We start from the raw sequence: 16,656 nt of genomic DNA, 5'->3' as shown, positions 1-16,656 counted from the left end.
AGTCTGATGCTTTCGATCCTACTCCTGAGCAGACAAAACCACTTCTGGGGACTTTGGGCTCTATGTGCTTGGGATTTATCTCGGAAAGTGCCTGGGAGACCTTTGGGGCATTTGAAGTTCTCCAGAAGTCTGGATGTTTTCTCAAAGCTTTGGAGATCCGGTTGAGCCAGGAGCCCGGCAGGAACTGATTAGGTTCTGGCTCCATGAAACCACTCAGCAGTGAGGAACTGAGTCCCAGCACTATCAAGCCACACAACTGTCCCAGGGACAAGATGGGTTTTTCAGAAGGCAGCAGCCGTCGTCTCAGCTCCGTGTCCCTTCCCCCTCTCTGCCCGCTGTACCTTGGGATGATTTCCCCACCTCAGAGCCGGGCTGGAGCAGCCGCTTTGCTTCTCCAAACCTCACAACTTCCGAGCCGCTTCCACGTCAGAGCCCCTCTGCCCCTTTTTTTCTTTTTTCCCCCTTTTTCAGCCCCTCCGGGAGGCGGGTGCCTGCGGGGCCCACCCGGGGCTCTGCCGAGCCGGGGAGGCGGTGCTGGGGGCCGGCTTGGGCGGTTCCGGAGACCCACCTGCGGCTGGGCTGGCTGAGCCGGGATCTCGGTACCGGCTCCGGCTGCCCGTTGGCTCCCCCCGGGCTGGCTGGGAAGGAGCGGGACGGCGGGCGGCTTGCTCCGGGAAGCAGGGGTGGGGGGGACCCCGTTTTCCGCCTCCTCTGCGGGACATCGGAAGGTGGTGATGAGGTCCTGAAGCTGCAGCATCCCCCCGTGAGTAGCTCGGGCAGCGGGAATGGGGGGGGGGGGGAGGAGAAGCTTTGAGGAGGGCTGAGTATCCACGAGTTGTATTTTGAATTGATATGAATTTTATTTTCCTGCTCCCCGTTGCTTTCTGCTGCCAGCGAGATGGCTGTGAATGGGGGTTTCATGGGGTTGCTCCGGGTTTAGGGGCAAATGGTTTGTACAGAGGTGCAGGAAATGTGCCTGTGTGCAGCCAAGTTCTATTATGGGTAACTCGGAGGTTTTCTGCTCAGGCTGCTGCTTTAGCTGTTGCTTCGTTAATTAGAAACCTTGAATGTAAAGGAACTGGAACTGATCTGGGAAGCTGTTTCCTCCCAGAGAGAAGTTTGTACATCTGCTGAAAGATTCTTCTCTCCCTGGCAGTGTCCTGGGGATGTGCTGAATCTCTTGTCCTGACTTCACTCAACCCCAGCACCACAAATAAGATTTGCTGGTGGTTTGGTTTTTGGTTGGGTTTTTTTGTTGTTTCGTTTTTTTTTCTTTTTTTGTCCTTTTCTTTATTGGTTTTTTTTTTCGTTTTGTTTTAACTCTGCTGAGCAGTGTGTTGGGAAGGGCTGGCAGACTAATATTTAACAGGAAAAAAAAAAACCTTGGAGGGTTGTGTTCCAGTTTGCTGAGTGTCTCCAGCACAGAACAGAACTCGCCTGCTCTCAGGACTTGGCAAGAGGCTGAAGTTGCTGACAGATTTGAGCTGTGATTTCTGTTTTTTCATGGTAATTAATGCACTTAATGCCCCGGGAAGCCCTTGCTAAAGGAGGCAAAGTATTTTTGTAAGCGATTTTAGCTGATATGATCCATCATGGAGCCTTTGGGGCAGCAGGGTTTGGTTCTTGCAGACAAGGGCAGCAGAGTGACAGTGACTTCATGGCCCTGGGACAGTGGCTGTCAGGTCACCAGGCTGTGGATCCAGGTTTGAACAGTTCTGGAGGATCAGGTGTAAAGTATTACACAGCCCCTGAGTCTGCCTACACAGTGCTCTTAGAAGAGGGGAAGGTGCCTCCTGGATTCACCAAGTTATATCTGCAGTGCTTTGAAAAATCTCACACTGCTTTTTTTGTTTTTTTTTTTTTCTTTCTTCCTGCTCTCTGCAAACTGTAAGGAGCTGCATTTTCTGTATTGCTCACAGAGTTCTCTCTGTATTTTTGAAGAGAGAAAAAACCTGAGGGTTACGAAACTCGTGGAGGTTCTTACAGCAGTATTGGGATTTATGTCCCAGTAATAACAAGCTGTGAATAAACAGCTTGAATGGCAGGAGATCCAGCCCAGTAGCTGGGGGAGCCCATTGTACCCCACACTAAGCTGCAGGCAGAGGACAAGAGTCCCAAAACTCCAACCCACAACTGGCAGTAGATTTGGCTCCCTTGTGGGCAGTTATTCACGAGGGTTTCCAGTCCAGCCTTGCTCCTATCTGGCTGCTGCTGAAAGTGTGACTTTTAATTAGTTACACTAAATTCTTCTTCTAACTTTATGGCACTGAACAGTGAATTGGTCAGGATTTAGTGAACACAGGGAGCTGGAGAAGCCTGTGAGTGGTATGCCAAGCACCTCCACCTACAGCTGCTGTGCTCATTGGGGTAAATCCATGAATGCTGAGCACCCATGCAGGGTGCTGGCATCTCCCCAAAGCAGTCCCTGCTCTTTGGGATGGCACCTCAGGTGCTGGGTGCTCATGTGCTGGGATCAGTGCTGCTGAAGAGCAATGTGCTGAGAGGGGGTTTGGTTGGGGGCTGGTGAGTGATTGACCTGGCCTGTTGTTGGGCATGTAGGAGAATCAAAAAAGTGTGGTGGGGATGACTGTGCTGCCTTTCTGCTTTTCCTGAGTCACAAGAATTGGGAAATGCAGCCAAAAGCCATGGTGTTTGCTAAGCTTCTTGCAGGGAGAGATGATCAGAGGCATGAATGGGGATCACAGATGAGGAAAGCAAGAAAAAAAAAGCTGCTGGGATGTCTGAGTCACCCAGTTTCCCACTGCCATACATAGCTTAATGTTTTCCCAACCACCCCTATGGAGCAACAAAATTATAACCTCATTTCCATGGGGCCTGGAGTCAGGATGCTTTGGATGGAGACAGCCCCTGGCCCAAACACACACCTGGAGTCATCCCACCTAACATCAGCACTTAACTGCTCCTCTTGCAGAGAAGGTGCTAAATTTAGGGTAGGATTTGGCAGTGCTCAGGCTGAGGAGGGTGGAATAACCCCAGCACAGCAGCACTAGGGACCTTGGGCTGCCTGTCCCTGCAGAGCTGAACCACCACAGCTTCAGAGCAAAACAGAAAACCCAAATAATGACTTGGAAAGATGAAGTTCCCTATTTCTTTCACCATCTGTAACAGAAGTCTCAAAACTCTTGACCTAGCAAATGTATTTGTCTTTAGAAAAGCTACAAGAAATGCCCAGCAGGTAGGAGCTGTGTGGATTCGAGCTCTGGGGTTTGTGCAGAGAAACTGTCAGAAATTCTCTGACACAGAAGGCAGCTGCTCTGGGTCACCCTGTGAGCTCTGGATGCTTGTTCCATGGGATTCCCTTCCCCCTCGGATTGTTCCTGGCATCTCCTGCCCTTGGGTAAGTGACTGCTCCACAGGCTTCTGAGAACAGCAGGGACTGGCCAGGGAGGCTCCAGCTTTACAATAAATGGCAGCTCCAGCAAGGTGCAGAGTCTGGAGATCATTTCTGCAAAACCACTGCTGAGTCTGCAACGTTTTGGTTTTTTTTTTCCTTTAATTTTCTTTAATTTAATTCGAAAAGCTGCAGACAATTTTCCAGAGGGATTGCTGAAGAGCTGAAATGAGCCCTGCAGTAACAGCTTTTTCTAGAGCTTTACATGCACAAAGCAGGGGGGAATTTCTGCTGCATGGAGAGCAGCAGGATGTCCTCAAGGGTGAGGTGCTTTTTTTTTCTGTGTGTTTGTATGGTTTATTTGTCCAGATCCCCTCAATTTACCACCAACATGCCATTTGCTGGGACTTCTTTAAACATTGAACACAAATTCTCAGGTAGTGTGATTTGAGGGCTGCATGAGATGATGCCACTGGTGGCTGCCAGGTTCCAGCCAAAGGTTCAGCTCAGATGAATTTTCTTGCTTTCCCTCTGAGTGCACGTGTTGCTGGTTTCTAAAATTTGTCACCTTGACTCTCAGTCACCCTCCCTCCTGAGCCTCCCTGCCTTGAGATTCATACAGGTGCCTGGAGGCATTTGAATCATAGAATCCTATAATGGGCTGGGTTGGAAGGGACCTCAGAGATCATCAAGTCCAACCCTTGATCCACTCCCCCCTTGGTTCCCAGCCCATGGCACTCAGTGCCACATCCAGGCTCTTTGGAAAGATCTCCAGACACGGAGAATCCACTACTTCCCTGGGCAGCCCATTCCAATGCCTGATCACCCTCTCCAGAAAGAAATTCTTTCTCATCTCCAACCTAAACCTCCCCTGGCACAACTTGAGACCCTGCCCTCTTGTCTTGCTGAGAGTTGCCTGGGAAAAGAGCCCAACCCCCCCCTGGCTCCAACCTCCTTTCAGGGAATTGGAGAGAGTGATGAGGTCTCCCCTGGGCCTCCTCTTCTCCAGCCTCAACACCCCCAGCTCCCTCAGCCCTTCCTCACAGGAATTCTGCTGGATCCCTTCACAGCCTCCTTGCTCTTCTCTGGACCTGCTCCAGCACCTCAATCTCCTTCCTGAGCTGAGGGGCCCAGAACTGGACACAGGACTCAAGCTGTGGCCTCACCAGGACTGAGCACAGGGGGAAATTTTGTCTTCTTTCTGGATCATTATTTTTTTCCTGGATAATATTTAACTGCTAATTACACATCCTTCCCTCCTGTGCTCCCCACCTCCCAGGAATACACAGGGTGTGAGGGACCTTACTGGTGTGTAGTGGATTAGAGCCACCTTAGAGTCCAGAGTCTGGAGTGGGTGGTGTTTGGGATGCCCAGGTGGGATCTGGGCTGCTCCCCCTGCCACAAGAACTGTAATGTTTTCAATGTGTGAGTGCAGGTGGATTTTCTTCCCCCATTGCTGTGGTGAATCCTGTGATCCACCAGCCTGCATTTTTCATTCCCAAATCAGAAGTTAAGTGTGTTGCCAGGCACTGGTGGGAGCTGCTGCTCAGAAACCTGGTTCTGCTAAAACGTCTGTGCATGGGAGAGGGCTTCCAGCTCCTGCTGAATCCAGATGAGCTGGGACTCAGCCTCAGGCTTAGTTCTGGGCTCTGAATTGGCTGTCCCTCATGTAGACTTTCCCAGCTGAATTGTGTGCCTGAGAACTGACTTTAGCACAGACACAGCATTTCTGGGATGTGCTGGTATCTCTATACCAACTTGCTGCAAAATGTAATAACAGAAGTGCATCCAATCCCTTCCAGAAAGTGTGGGAGATATCCCAGATGTGCAGCCACACTCATGCAGAGTCAGAAAAAGCTTTCCTGATTGCAGGGACAAAATAAGAGAGATTCCTGACACAGCCAGAGCCTTGGAGAGCACCCCATGGACATGGAAATCAGTGTCCTCAGTCTCTGTGTTATTTTGCTTGAAGTCCTGAGATGTGGTTCTGTGTGGTTGGAAAGTAAGGAATCCTTTCTCCAAAAAAAAAAAAAAAATAGACCAAGCAGTGTATCCCATCTTTCCCACTCTGTTATATGAAGGTGGATCCCATGAGACTTCTTGTTTGCCAGCTCTTGATTACACCCCTCAGAGCTGGTTAATTTAGCATCTCATGTGTGTACACACATAAGTTAAAAAAAACAGAACAAGAGCCTGCTAATAATAATTTTAAAAAGGTGACAACCTTTTGAAAGAAAACCTCTAGCATTCCTTTCAGAAATAAGCTGCAAAATTGCTCCCAGGTCTCTCTATCTGATTAATTAATTAATCAATCAGATGATATATCTATCTGCTATATCATCCGTGCATTGCATGTAAATGACAGTTTTGTTTTAAAAATGTTATTCCATTTCTGAAATGAATCATTTCAGATCCAGGTACTGAAGTAACTCCAGGTTCTGCAAGTGCAACCATTGAACCAAATGGTTTGTTGTAGTTTTCCTTCAAGGAGCTTTGCTATATAATCACAGCACATTAAACAGAGCAGTTTTTATTTGGGGTGATATATTAGTTTAAAATCTCAGCATTTAGGAGTTCTGGATGGAATGGGTTTTATAGATCCCAGTTTCCACAGGTCTGCCTGGAAACTTAGACAAGCAGTGAAGAAATCCCAGACAACCAGCTGGTGGGAAGCTCTAAATGATACATCCAATATCTGTCAGAAAAAGAAGGGGATTTGGGGTGCTTGAAAAATTAAAAAATCAACAACAGGCATCTGAGCTTAACCTGACAGACTCACTGAATAATTCTGGAAGAAGAGTGGAGGTTTTGTTGGAGCAGAGCAAGCTTTGAGCTGCAGGAACTTCAACAGTGTGGAAGTGGCATGGAGGTTTTTTCCATTTTAAGTTGACATCCTGATTCTGACATGTACCTAACAAGGGTCTAAACAAGTCCTCTAATCCAAGTGTCCCTTAGATCCTGGCCTGTAACCAGTGGGAAAATACCTCCAGCTTGTTTTGTTTCCATATCCTGTCTTGTCAGCATGGACAGTCCTACCCTGAAGGATCTGGAGTGGTTTTTAGGATGTGAATGCACTTTGCTGAACGTGGTGCAGTGACTTATTCCCATCAATAAGTGCATTCACACAGAGGGAGATGAGAAACGTGTGTGGCCCAGAATTTTAAGGCAGAAAATTAGAAAATTGGGAAATCTGCAGTTCGCAGTGGGGTTTAGACATTGCTTCTGGGCAAGCCAACAACAAAATCTCTCTGGTTCAAGTTTCCAGGCAGGGCTTTCAAAACAAGGACATTTCTTTCTGGGGACCTGTCTGCACTTCCTCATTTCTTGTCATCTGGGTGAGCTGAGGGGTTTTAGCCCCTCTCAAGACATAAGCCACGCAGGTAGAAATGTGTTTTTTTTTTTTACTTGGTGCTGCTACTGTGCTGAGCTGCCTGCATTTTGTGTAACTGTCTTGGCAAGGAAATGAAATGCTTTGAGTATGTGCTTTAACAAGAGTGAAACCTGGAGAGCTCGTGCCAGAACCTGAGACAAATGCTTACATAAAGGTTTGGAGCAAAGGTGGGACCTGACCATGGCTGGTGGCTGTAAAGGTTTGCAGGGCTTGGCAGCACAGTGTCACCTTGCACAGGGCTCCTGATGCTCTTGTTTCCAGCTTTGGACCCTGCTGGGCAGTCCTGGCCATTCCCACAGTTTTCAGTTCAGGAGCCTAAAATGGCTCTCCCAGCTCTTGTCTGCTTTCATTTGTCTTGTTCTTCCCCTCAGGATGACACCAGGTCCTGCTGCAGCTGCCTTCCCCTTGCTGCTTTTTTAAATTTAGTTTGTAAAGGACAGTGAGTCCAGCTGGGAATGCCCAGCTTTCTGCTATACTTGAATCTTTCATAGAGGGGTTAAAAAAAAAAGAGCAAACTCAATGGAAAATGAGACTTTATGTGCAGCTTCTGCAGAGCAAGTTGTAAATTAAACAATGCAGTAATATATAATGTTTCTGGTTCCAAACCAGCAGGTTTGACAGCAGGACACAGGCTCCATACAGAGCTGGGTTGTTTTCCTGAGCCCACGTTTCTGCCTTCACTCCAGCCAGCCCCGTTTGGCCTTGGGGTTTCTTTTTATTTTTTTTTTTTCCCTCTTCCTCCCTCTTTAGAGCCTCACAGGGTAAATTCAGGCACATCCAGGTCTCACTGAAGCACATTGTGTTTTTATTACTTTCTGAAATTACAGCTTGCCTCAACCCCCTGGTGACGTTCCTGCTTCTCATGGCTCATGGAGCTGCTGGAAGGTGAGGGTGGGAGCGTGAGGCTGTTTGGGTGGAAGGTGGATGGTTTGCCAGTTCACAGAGAGCTGAAGCTGAGTTTGTGACTTAAATATAACCCTGCTGCCAGGCTGTGCTATGAAAGCCTTGACTGATTCTCTCCTGCTGCTTGAAAACAGCAATGAAAGGTGCAGGTCCCAACCACTTGGTGTTTGCTGTGCTTAACAAGGCAAAGCTCAGTGCAAAGAGAGGGCAGGTCAGGCTGCTTGGGTGGAGACAGGAGTGGAGCAGAAACATCCATCCTCTTCCTCCTGGGATTGCTTGCAAGCCAGGTTCTTGAGTCTCGTCACTTTTAGGGAGAAAGAGAAACTCCAGATTTAGGATTAACTTCTCCCTTGGATGGGAGTTAGTTTGCTGCTCAGGGTGATGTGGGTGCTGAGATGAGATGCTTTGAGCTGAGCCTCCAACAGGCACATCCTAGCACTGAGCGCCTTGGCAAAGTGGAGGTGGGCAGTAGCTGGCTCCTCAGTCCCTGCTTTTGCAAGAGAAAGGGTGGTGATGGGTCTTGGATGTGGAATTCTTGCAGGAGAGAATGAATCTGAAGTTCAATCAACTGCCAGGACAACCACATCTCACCTGGTAGGAAGATCTTCCCCCCTCTTAGTTAGTAGGATCTGTCTCTTGGGCTTCTAGGATGACATCTTGGCATTTATTTACTGGAATTAATGCTTCATGTCTCTGAGGAGCTGCATCTCCTTGTACAGCTCCTGCACCCTGGTAGTGTTAATGTTAAGTTCAGCCCTCAGTGGCCTTTTGATCATATAAGACTGTTCTGGGAAAAAAATCACCTGGTTTTCAGCCTGTGTTTTGCCACAATATAAAATGAAAATATTATCTGTGCAGCAGTGCAGCTGACAGGATTTGTTAATTCTCTAATTGAGCCTCTGGGTCAACACCAGTATTAATGTTACTACTGGAGAAACAATAGCTGCCTGTGTCTAGTTTATAGCCTGCAGCACAGCTTGATGCAAAGACCACCTTTTTTTCTGGGTGGCAAAGCACTGGATCTCTGTGTCTTCTTAACCAGCACCTGCTTTCCCTGGCAGGGAGTTGGCTCTCCAAGTCCAGCTCTCCTGGAAAAACTCAAACAAACCCTTCTGTTCCCTGTTGCCCCTCTCCTGTAATTGCCAGGTGCTGCAGGAGCTGCTTGACAGATGAGCTCTGATCCCCAGCTCGCTGGAAATGAGCTTCAGCTCCAGCAGGGCAGCAGGGTTGGATCAAAAGGGGCATTGCTACCACTTGCCAAAACAACCTATATGCTCTATCTGTGAAGGTGTTTGAAATGGAAACATGCCCAAAGCTTCACTTGATGGAAACATGTCTAGCCCCATCACAGGGGGATGAAAAAGTCACCAGCAGTGTTGGGCCTCCACCCCATGGCTCAAGAACTGAATTTGTGGCTCTCAGAACCCCCGGGCAGGTGTGTGTGCAGAGGGTGTGTCATAAAGAAAGAATGTCCTGTGATTGCTGTATCAAAGTCCAGCTCTTCTCCCCTCCTGTGCAGCTTTTTTGTGAGCACCCTTGTTTTTCCAAATGTTTTTTCTAAAGAGAGCAGGATCCAGCCTGCAATCCAACCCTGTAGGATCCAACCCTGGGTGGGTTCCTCTGGGTTTTGCTGTGTCCCAAAGGTTTGTTCAGGTGTAACCCTGCTGCTTCCCAGGGGAAGAATGGAGCAGAGGTTTGGTGTAGGGAAAGCAGCAGAACCAAGGTGCAGAATCAAGGACTCCCACCCCAGCCTGAGACACAAAACCTGAACCTCTTCAATTGCTTCACAATGCAGGAAAACCAAAGAAGAGATTGGGTGGATTTTTAAAATTGCAGCTTAGATTGTTACACCCTCTTGGGTAAAGGAAGCCTTCTGTAAATAGGCAGTTTCACTGACAACAATGAAAATATTTTGGTTCTAGGTGACTCATGTTCATCACTAGCAAGGTGGAGGTTAGTAGGTATGAATATTACATGGCTTAATATTGAAATTATTCAGCCTTTTTTATTTGGGGTTTTTCTTTTAGTAGCCAGACAAGGAGCAAAACACTCCTGTAAATCTGGGATTTGTCCTCTCCAAGCCAGAAGCACAAGGTACAAGTCAGATGTGGCTTTTTCTGAGCCATGTCCATAGTCAGAATACCTGCTCAGCTTCCCCTGAGTGTGTCCCTCCAGCCTCTGGTTGTCCACTGCAGGATTTTCCTCAACGTAGTTTCAAATGGATTTGTGGGGGAAGGGATGGTGACAGAGCCACATCCCAACTTTGGTGCCTCTCACATGTTCCTCCAAGGCTTGTGTAAATCTCTGCTATACAATAAGGCTGAGCAAACCCTAAAGACAAAATATTTCTGTCAGCATGGAAAGATCTATAACTACAGTTGATCATGTTGCTGAATTAATTTGGCCCCAGCTAAACAAAGGAATCATTCAGTCGGAGGAGAATGACCCAGTTACAGATTCAAGACAGAGTTATTTTTGTTTTTCTAAAGAAAAAAAAAATGAACCAAAAACCTCCAACCTTCTTAACTTGAGAGGATCAGAGTATTTGATGAATCGACCTGGCAATTCTGACCCTTCACACCCAGGCAGACAGGGACTGTTTCCCTTCCTGCTGGTTTCTAATCTCTCATTTCTCACCCATCCACTCGCGAAGCCTCCCAAGCACACACCAGGTCTTAGAATCATAGAATCCCAGAATGGGCTGGGTTGGAAGGGACCTCTGAGATCATCAAGTCCAACCCTTGAACCTCCGTTGCAGTTTACTCTGGGAACAGTTTTGGGAGGGCCTGGTTTAAGGCTGTGACTTGGTGGCAGTCCTGGGGAGAAGCACAAAGAGAGAAGGACAAAAACCTTCCCATCTGTGATCAGTTCCTAGACAAGAGTAACTCTTCTCCCTGGAGGCCCCAAAGAGCAGTTACAATAACTTGACTTCCAGTTGGACTGCTTTACAAACTGGTTGGAATCATAGAATCATAGAATGGGCTGGGTTGGAAGGGACCTCAGAGGTCATCAAGTCCAACCCTTGATCCACTCCCCCCGTGGTTCCCAGCCCATGGCACTCAGTGCCACATCCAGGCTCTTTGGAAAGATCTCCAGACACGGAGAATCCACTACTTCCCTGGGCAGCCCATTCCAATGCCTGATCACCCTCTCCAGAAAGAAATTCTTTCTCATCTCCAACCTAAACCTCCCCTGGCACAACTTGAGACCCTGCCCTCTTGTCTTGCTGAGAGTTGCCTGGGAAAAGAGCCCAACCCCCCCCTGGCTCCAACCTCCTTTCAGGGAATTGGAGAGAGTGATGAGGTCTCCCCTGAGCCTCCTCTTCTCCAGGCTGAAAAGGTCTTGACTCAGCTCCTGGCCTCCCCACCCCAAAACAGCACCCTGCCTGCCAAGAGCCACCAGAGCTTTGTCCTCCTTGCCTCCCAAAGCTGTACCCTGCCACTAGATGTGTTTTATTTATGTGCTGGATGCTGCATTGCAGAAACTTGGAGGAAAACTTAAATAAGGAGGCAGGGAAGGGAGGCTGCATTTCACACTTCCAGTTCTTTTTATTACTGACTGATTTCTATCCACTCAATAATTTGATCCCAACGGAGCATAACCAAGTAGAGCAAAGCTCTCACTGGTGATACTGGGCAACAGATAAAATGGGAAACTCAACTCCCATATCAGGTGTTGAAGAATAATTTAATTTGCAATGAGGGTATTAGCTCTCTGAAGGCAGGAGCTGAAATGGTTTCAGAGGTTGGTTTGAAGTGGCATTCACACCCTTCTAGGACTGAAGGAGTCTTTTAATGGCTAAGGTTACTGGTCACATTTAGAAAACATTTGGAAAACTCTCATAAAATCAGTAACCATACAGGCAGCTCTTTCTAGGTCTCCAGTTTTACCCTACCAAACTGCAGGGCCCAGCATATTTCCAGCTATTCCCTTTCAGTTCCAGTAACAGCCCTGGAATGACACTGGGATGAGCGAGGAGCTGCCCTGAGCTTTCTGTCTGTCCCATTGCAATGTTTTTTCTGTCATTGGATCACTGGTGTTTGTCATGGAATTCTGGAGTTTCAGGTTAGGTGGTTAAATTTTTTTCTTTCTCCATGTTAGATGAATGAAGCTACTTTAAACTCTATTGTATAAATGAGATTTTAAACCTTTCTGTGTTGGCTTTTCCTTAAGTGGATATTTCCCACACACTTGCTCAGTGATCTGAATCTCAACCTGAAATGATCATCTAAAATCCTAAAGCATTTTAAAATATAGATTTATTCTAAACTTCTATACCAGCAATAATACCTAGGTAGCAGTGCATTATTGTCTTTATATCTTATTTTTTTGCCATTAATACTCAGCAGTGTGTGTTTTAATGCAAATTGTTCTGGACTAGATTGTAGCAAACTTTCCACTGACTTCAGCAGGGCCAGGTTTTCACCACTGTGAGGTACCCCCCATTCACTGAGGGGTGACACTTGGTGACACTTTGTTAGCTCAGAATCGTTAATGAGCACTGTCAAATTTGGGTTAATATTTTATGAACTCATTCTTCTTTTTCCCTTCTGTAGCTGAATCAAGATGACGACAGCCACACCACCCATCTCTAACACTCACTTCTCAGTAAACGTGACCACAGAGTCTCAAGAAGAAAGTCTCTATCAAAGTAAGAACTGGGGTGGTGGCTTTTTTTTTTTTTTTTAAAGTGGACATTGAACTTTGCAAACTTCAAACACTACAATGACAGCTTTGCAAATAAGATTTGGGTTTTTTTCTGCTTTCCTGCTAGGTTCTGGAGCAATAGTTGCTGCCATTGTAGTTGGAGTCATTATTATTTTTACAGTGGTTCTGCTTGCATTGAAGACATATAACAGGTATGTGGCAAAGTTCTGTTCTTCATTAAGACAAGGCAAGATAAATTAAAATCCCTGGGAGGTGCACTCTGACCTAACAGACCATTTCACAGAATCACAGAATCACAGAATCCTTGGGGTTGGAAGGGACCTCGAAAGATCATCTAGTCCAACCCCCCCTGCCAGAGCAGGGCCACCTAGAGCACTTCGCATAGGAACGTGTCCAGGCGGGTTTTGAATGTCTCCAGTGAAGGAGACTCCACGACCCCCCTGGGCAGCCTGTTCCAGGGCTCTGTCACCCTTACAGGAAAAAAATTTTTCCAGATATTCAACTTGAACCTCCTGTGCTCCAATTTACACCCATTACCCCTTGTCCTATCACTGGTCACCACTGAGAAGAGCCTAACTCCATCTCCCTGACACTCACCCCTTACATATTTGAAAACATTGATGAGGTCACCCCTCAGTCTCCTTTTCTCCAAACTAAAGAGACCCAGCTCCCTCAGCCTTTCCTCATAAGGGGGATGTTCCACTCCCTTCATCATCTTAGTAGCTCTGCGCTGGACCCTTTCAAGCACTTCCCTGTCCTTCTTGAACTGAGGGGCCCAGAACTGGACACAATACTCCAGGTGCGGCCTCACCAATGCAGAATAGAGGGGGAGGAGAACCTCTCTTGACCTACTAACCACACCCTTTCTAATGCACCCCAGGATGCCATTGGCCTTCTTGGAGAATCCAAATTATGATGTGCTTGATTGAAGTGTCCTGAATCTCACCATCAGTGTTCTCTGATTGAGTTGCTAGGAAGCTGAGAGAGGTTCTTGCTGGAGGAGGCTTGATGGAAGCTCCTCTTAGGGATTCCTGTGTGCATCAAGGCTGACAAAGAGGAGACTGAGTTCCCATTTTTCAGGGCATTGAGTTAGACTTAGAAGCTCTAAAAGCAATGCCCCACCATTTGGCACTTTTGGGATGAAACCCTGGCTAGTATTGACTGTTCAGTAGATTTATGATGTAACCTGCCTCTAGAGAAACCTCCCCAGTACTTGCCACAGGAAAGGCCCCCAGAGGTGTCAGCAGCCTTGGTGACCATTCCAATCTTTCCCTTTTGCAGACACATGAGAGTGAAGAGGGAGCTGGAACCCAAAGCCACCAAACCAGCAATGCCTCCTGCTCTGGGACAGAACAGCACCAGCCTGTCCCAGCATCCCACAGTGACTTTCATCCCTGTGGATATCCACATGCAGAACAGATAACTGGGAACACCCACCCTCCCTGTGGAATTCTTATTTACCATGGGAGACCTCAGTAAAGTGATGCTGCAGGTGGAGCAGTGATGATGTCTGTAGATGGTTAATTCCCACCTACCATCCTGCTTTCCCTCTTTGGGAAGAAAAATAAAAGGTCTGGGCAGTTGTCAGATGACTGAAGGAAGCATACAAATCATCAGAAGCCTCTTACAGAGCTTGGGGTGTGGAGAGACCAAATAAATCAAGGTTGGAAGAAAAGATGCATGCTCAGATTTTGTGGAGCTTTTGCTGACTCTGACAGTTTGGGCTTTTTCTGGTTGACAATGACTGATGAGAAACTGGAAGAAAAATTGGGACTTGCAAGCTGCAGCTCAGGCTGAACCTGAGTTTGTTGTGAGTGATGTGAAACAGGTTTGTACTCCTTTTTCTACATGATGGATAGTACAGGAAGTATCAAAACTGTATTTATCTTTACCCAACTTTTGTGTTTCTAATGCCACACACGTATCTTTGGAGATAAAAAAAAGTTCCTTTTTATTTTCAAGTATTTTAAAAATCCCTCTATAAACTTGCTAACCTGTCCACTTCCAAATGAACTCAGTATCTGAGGGTTTTCACTCTCATCTCAAGAAGGGCTTTAGGTTCATTACTGGGGTTGTGTTGGAATGCCTCATCCTACACAAAACCTGTGAAATTCTTTAATTGAAAAACAGAGCATCCAAAGGGACTGTAAAGCTTTAGAGAGCCACTTTTGTGCTTTTCACATCCTGAAATGCTTTGTTCTCTAATGCTTCAAGTATTTTTAGAGGGTTTTTCATTCTAGAAAGTAACTAAAAGTGATGTTGTATTGCAAGCCTGATGCTGGTGGGTGTACAGTAATGCAACAAAGAAATTCCCAAGGGTATTCACAGCCCACTGGGAGCAAACCCACAGCAGCAGTGTCTGGCATCCAGCAGCAGATTGTCTCAAGCATGTGAATCAAAGCAGCCCTGATAGGGAAGCACAGATAACGAAGAAGAAACCGAGGAGTTAAACTCTTGTTTTTACTACCTGAGCATCTGGGAAGCAGCTCCACTCTTTCCCACACACGTCTGGAATTCTTTGGAAGCACTCACATGGATGGCTGGGCAGAGCCCTCTGGATTAGTTGTGTCCCGGGTGTCTGCTCTGAGGCACTGCCAGGACATCAGAGGGCTCCATCATCAGCAAATTCACAGATGACACCAAGCTGGGGGGAGTGTGGATCAGCTGGAAGGCAGGAGGGCTCTGCAGAGGGACCTGGACAGACTGGAGAGTTGGGATGATTCCAATGGGATGAGGTTCAACATTCCAAGTGCTGGGTCCTGCACTTTGGCCACAACAACCCCATGGGGAGCTCCAGGCTGGGCACAGAGTGGCAGAAAAGGACCTGGGAGTCTGGATTGCCAGGAAGCTGAACAGGAGCCAGCAGTGTGCCCAGGTGGCCAAGAAGGCCAATGGCATCCTGGGCTGGCTCAGGAACAGCGTGGCCAGCAGGTCCAGGGAAGGGATTCTGCCCCTGTGCTCAGCCCTGGTGAGGCCACAGCTTGAGTCCTGTGTCCAGTTCTGGGCCCCTCAGCTCAGGAAGGAGATTGAGGTGCTGGAGCAGGTCCAGAGAAGAGCAAGGAGGCTGTGAAGGGATCCAGCACAGATCCTGTGAGGAGAGGCTGAGGGAGCTGGGGATGTTGAGGCTGGAGAAGAGGAGGCTCAGGGGAGACCTCATCACTCTCTCCAACTCCCTGAAAGGAGGTTGGAGCCAGGGGGGGGTTGGGCTCTTTTCCCAGGCAACTCTCAGCAAGACAAGAGGGCAGGGTCTCAAGTTGTGCCAGGGGAGGTTTAGGTTGGAGATGAGAAAGAATTTCTTTCTGGAGAGGGTGATCAGGCATTGGAATGGGCTGCCCAGGGAAGTAGTGGATTCTCCGTGTCTGGAGATCTTTCCAAAGAGCCTGGATGTGGCACTGAGTGCCATGGGCTGGGAACCACGGGGGGAGTGGATCAAGGGTTGGACTTGATGAGCTCTGAGGTCCCTTCCAACCCAGCCAATTCTAGGATTCTGTGATTCCAACCAGTTTGTAAAGCAGTCCAACTGGAAGTCAAGTTATTGTAACTGCTCTTTGGGGCCTCCAGGGAGAAGAGTTACTCTTGTCTAGGAACTGATCACAGATGGGAAGGTTTTTGTCCTTCTCTCTTTGTGCTTCTCCCCAGGACTGCCACCAAGTCACAGCCTTAAACCAGGCCCTCCCAAAACTGTTCCCAGAGTAAACTGGTGAGGCACTGGGGTGAGAAGTTGATCTAATTTTTTTTTCCCCAAGGTCATTTTTACTAGCTGGTATTTGTGTGCAGTAACCAAATTCAATTACTTTGCGATTTTATTTTTTTTTTGGTCTGAAACTGGAGCAGAGTTTGAATTCCAAACTAAATATTAAGACAGCTGTTTCTGAAGTTTCTAAATCTTGTTGTAAATATTTTACTTGTCCTGGTTGTTGATTGGGATTTTTTGGGAGGAGGGTTTTTTTTTGTTTGTTTGTTTGTTTGTTTGTGGGGGTTTTTTTTGTGGCAGGAATAACATATAATAATTCACAAAGGACTGCAGGTGCCATTTTTCATTTTTTTTCCTAAAAATGTAAAGGAATTGTCTTCCTGTTCTTATCTCTGGACAGCTAGGGATGTTTCCTGAGCATGTTCCACTGCCTCAAAATCAAGATCTTTAGAAAAGATAAACCCCATCTTGCTGTTCTATTTTAACATCACCAGCCAGACCTGCTCCTAGTAAAACCTTCTTCACTCTCTGCAATTCAAAACAATGTTCATTTTCTTTCACTGAAGCAGAATAAGCAGTTGTAGCTTGGTAGAACACTGGGATTGGCAGGAGATTTGCTGCCTTGACCACAGCACCGTGGCTCAGCCT

At 47.2% G+C, this 16,656-nt stretch overlaps 1 protein-coding gene across 2 annotated transcripts; it reads left to right on the top strand.

Annotated features, from left to right (window-relative positions):
* Positions 1-626: 626 nt before the first annotated feature.
* Positions 627-14,942, top strand: NCMAP (non-compact myelin associated protein). Of its 2 annotated transcripts, none has more exons than XM_030464398.1 (4): positions 627-763; positions 12,203-12,297; positions 12,421-12,505; positions 13,596-14,935. In XM_030464398.1, exons 2-4 carry the CDS (start codon positions 12,213-12,215, stop codon positions 13,735-13,737), a joined length of 312 nt encoding a protein of 103 aa, XP_030320258.1. In that variant the 5' UTR covers positions 627-763; positions 12,203-12,212; the 3' UTR covers positions 13,738-14,935. The 2 variants fall into 2 exon arrangements, with proteins under 2 accessions (XP_030320258.1, XP_030320259.1); XM_030464399.1 differs by lacking the exon at positions 627-763 and adding an exon at positions 7,571-7,628 and having other exon boundaries at positions 13,596-14,942.
* The last annotated feature ends 1,714 nt before the right edge of the window (positions 14,943-16,656 follow it).

This window comes from Calypte anna, chromosome 23, assembly GCF_003957555.1.
Source record: "Calypte anna isolate BGI_N300 chromosome 23, bCalAnn1_v1.p, whole genome shotgun sequence".
NCBI lineage: Eukaryota > Metazoa > Chordata > Aves > Apodiformes > Trochilidae > Calypte > Calypte anna.
This window is presented reverse-complemented; position numbering and strand designations above follow the sequence as displayed.

Bases quoted from the DNA above. Each gene is read 5' to 3' on its own strand.
- NCMAP (XM_030464399.1), top strand. From the start codon at position 12,213: ATGACGACAGCCACACCACCCATCTCTAACACTCACTTCTCAGTAAAC. The intron at 12,298-12,420 runs GTAAGAACTGGG...CTTTCCTGCTAG, and splicing joins AGAAGAAAGTCTCTATCAAA to GTTCTGGAGCAATAGTTGCT. The intron at 12,506-13,595 runs GTATGTGGCAAA...TCCCTTTTGCAG, and splicing joins GCATTGAAGACATATAACAG to ACACATGAGAGTGAAGAGGG.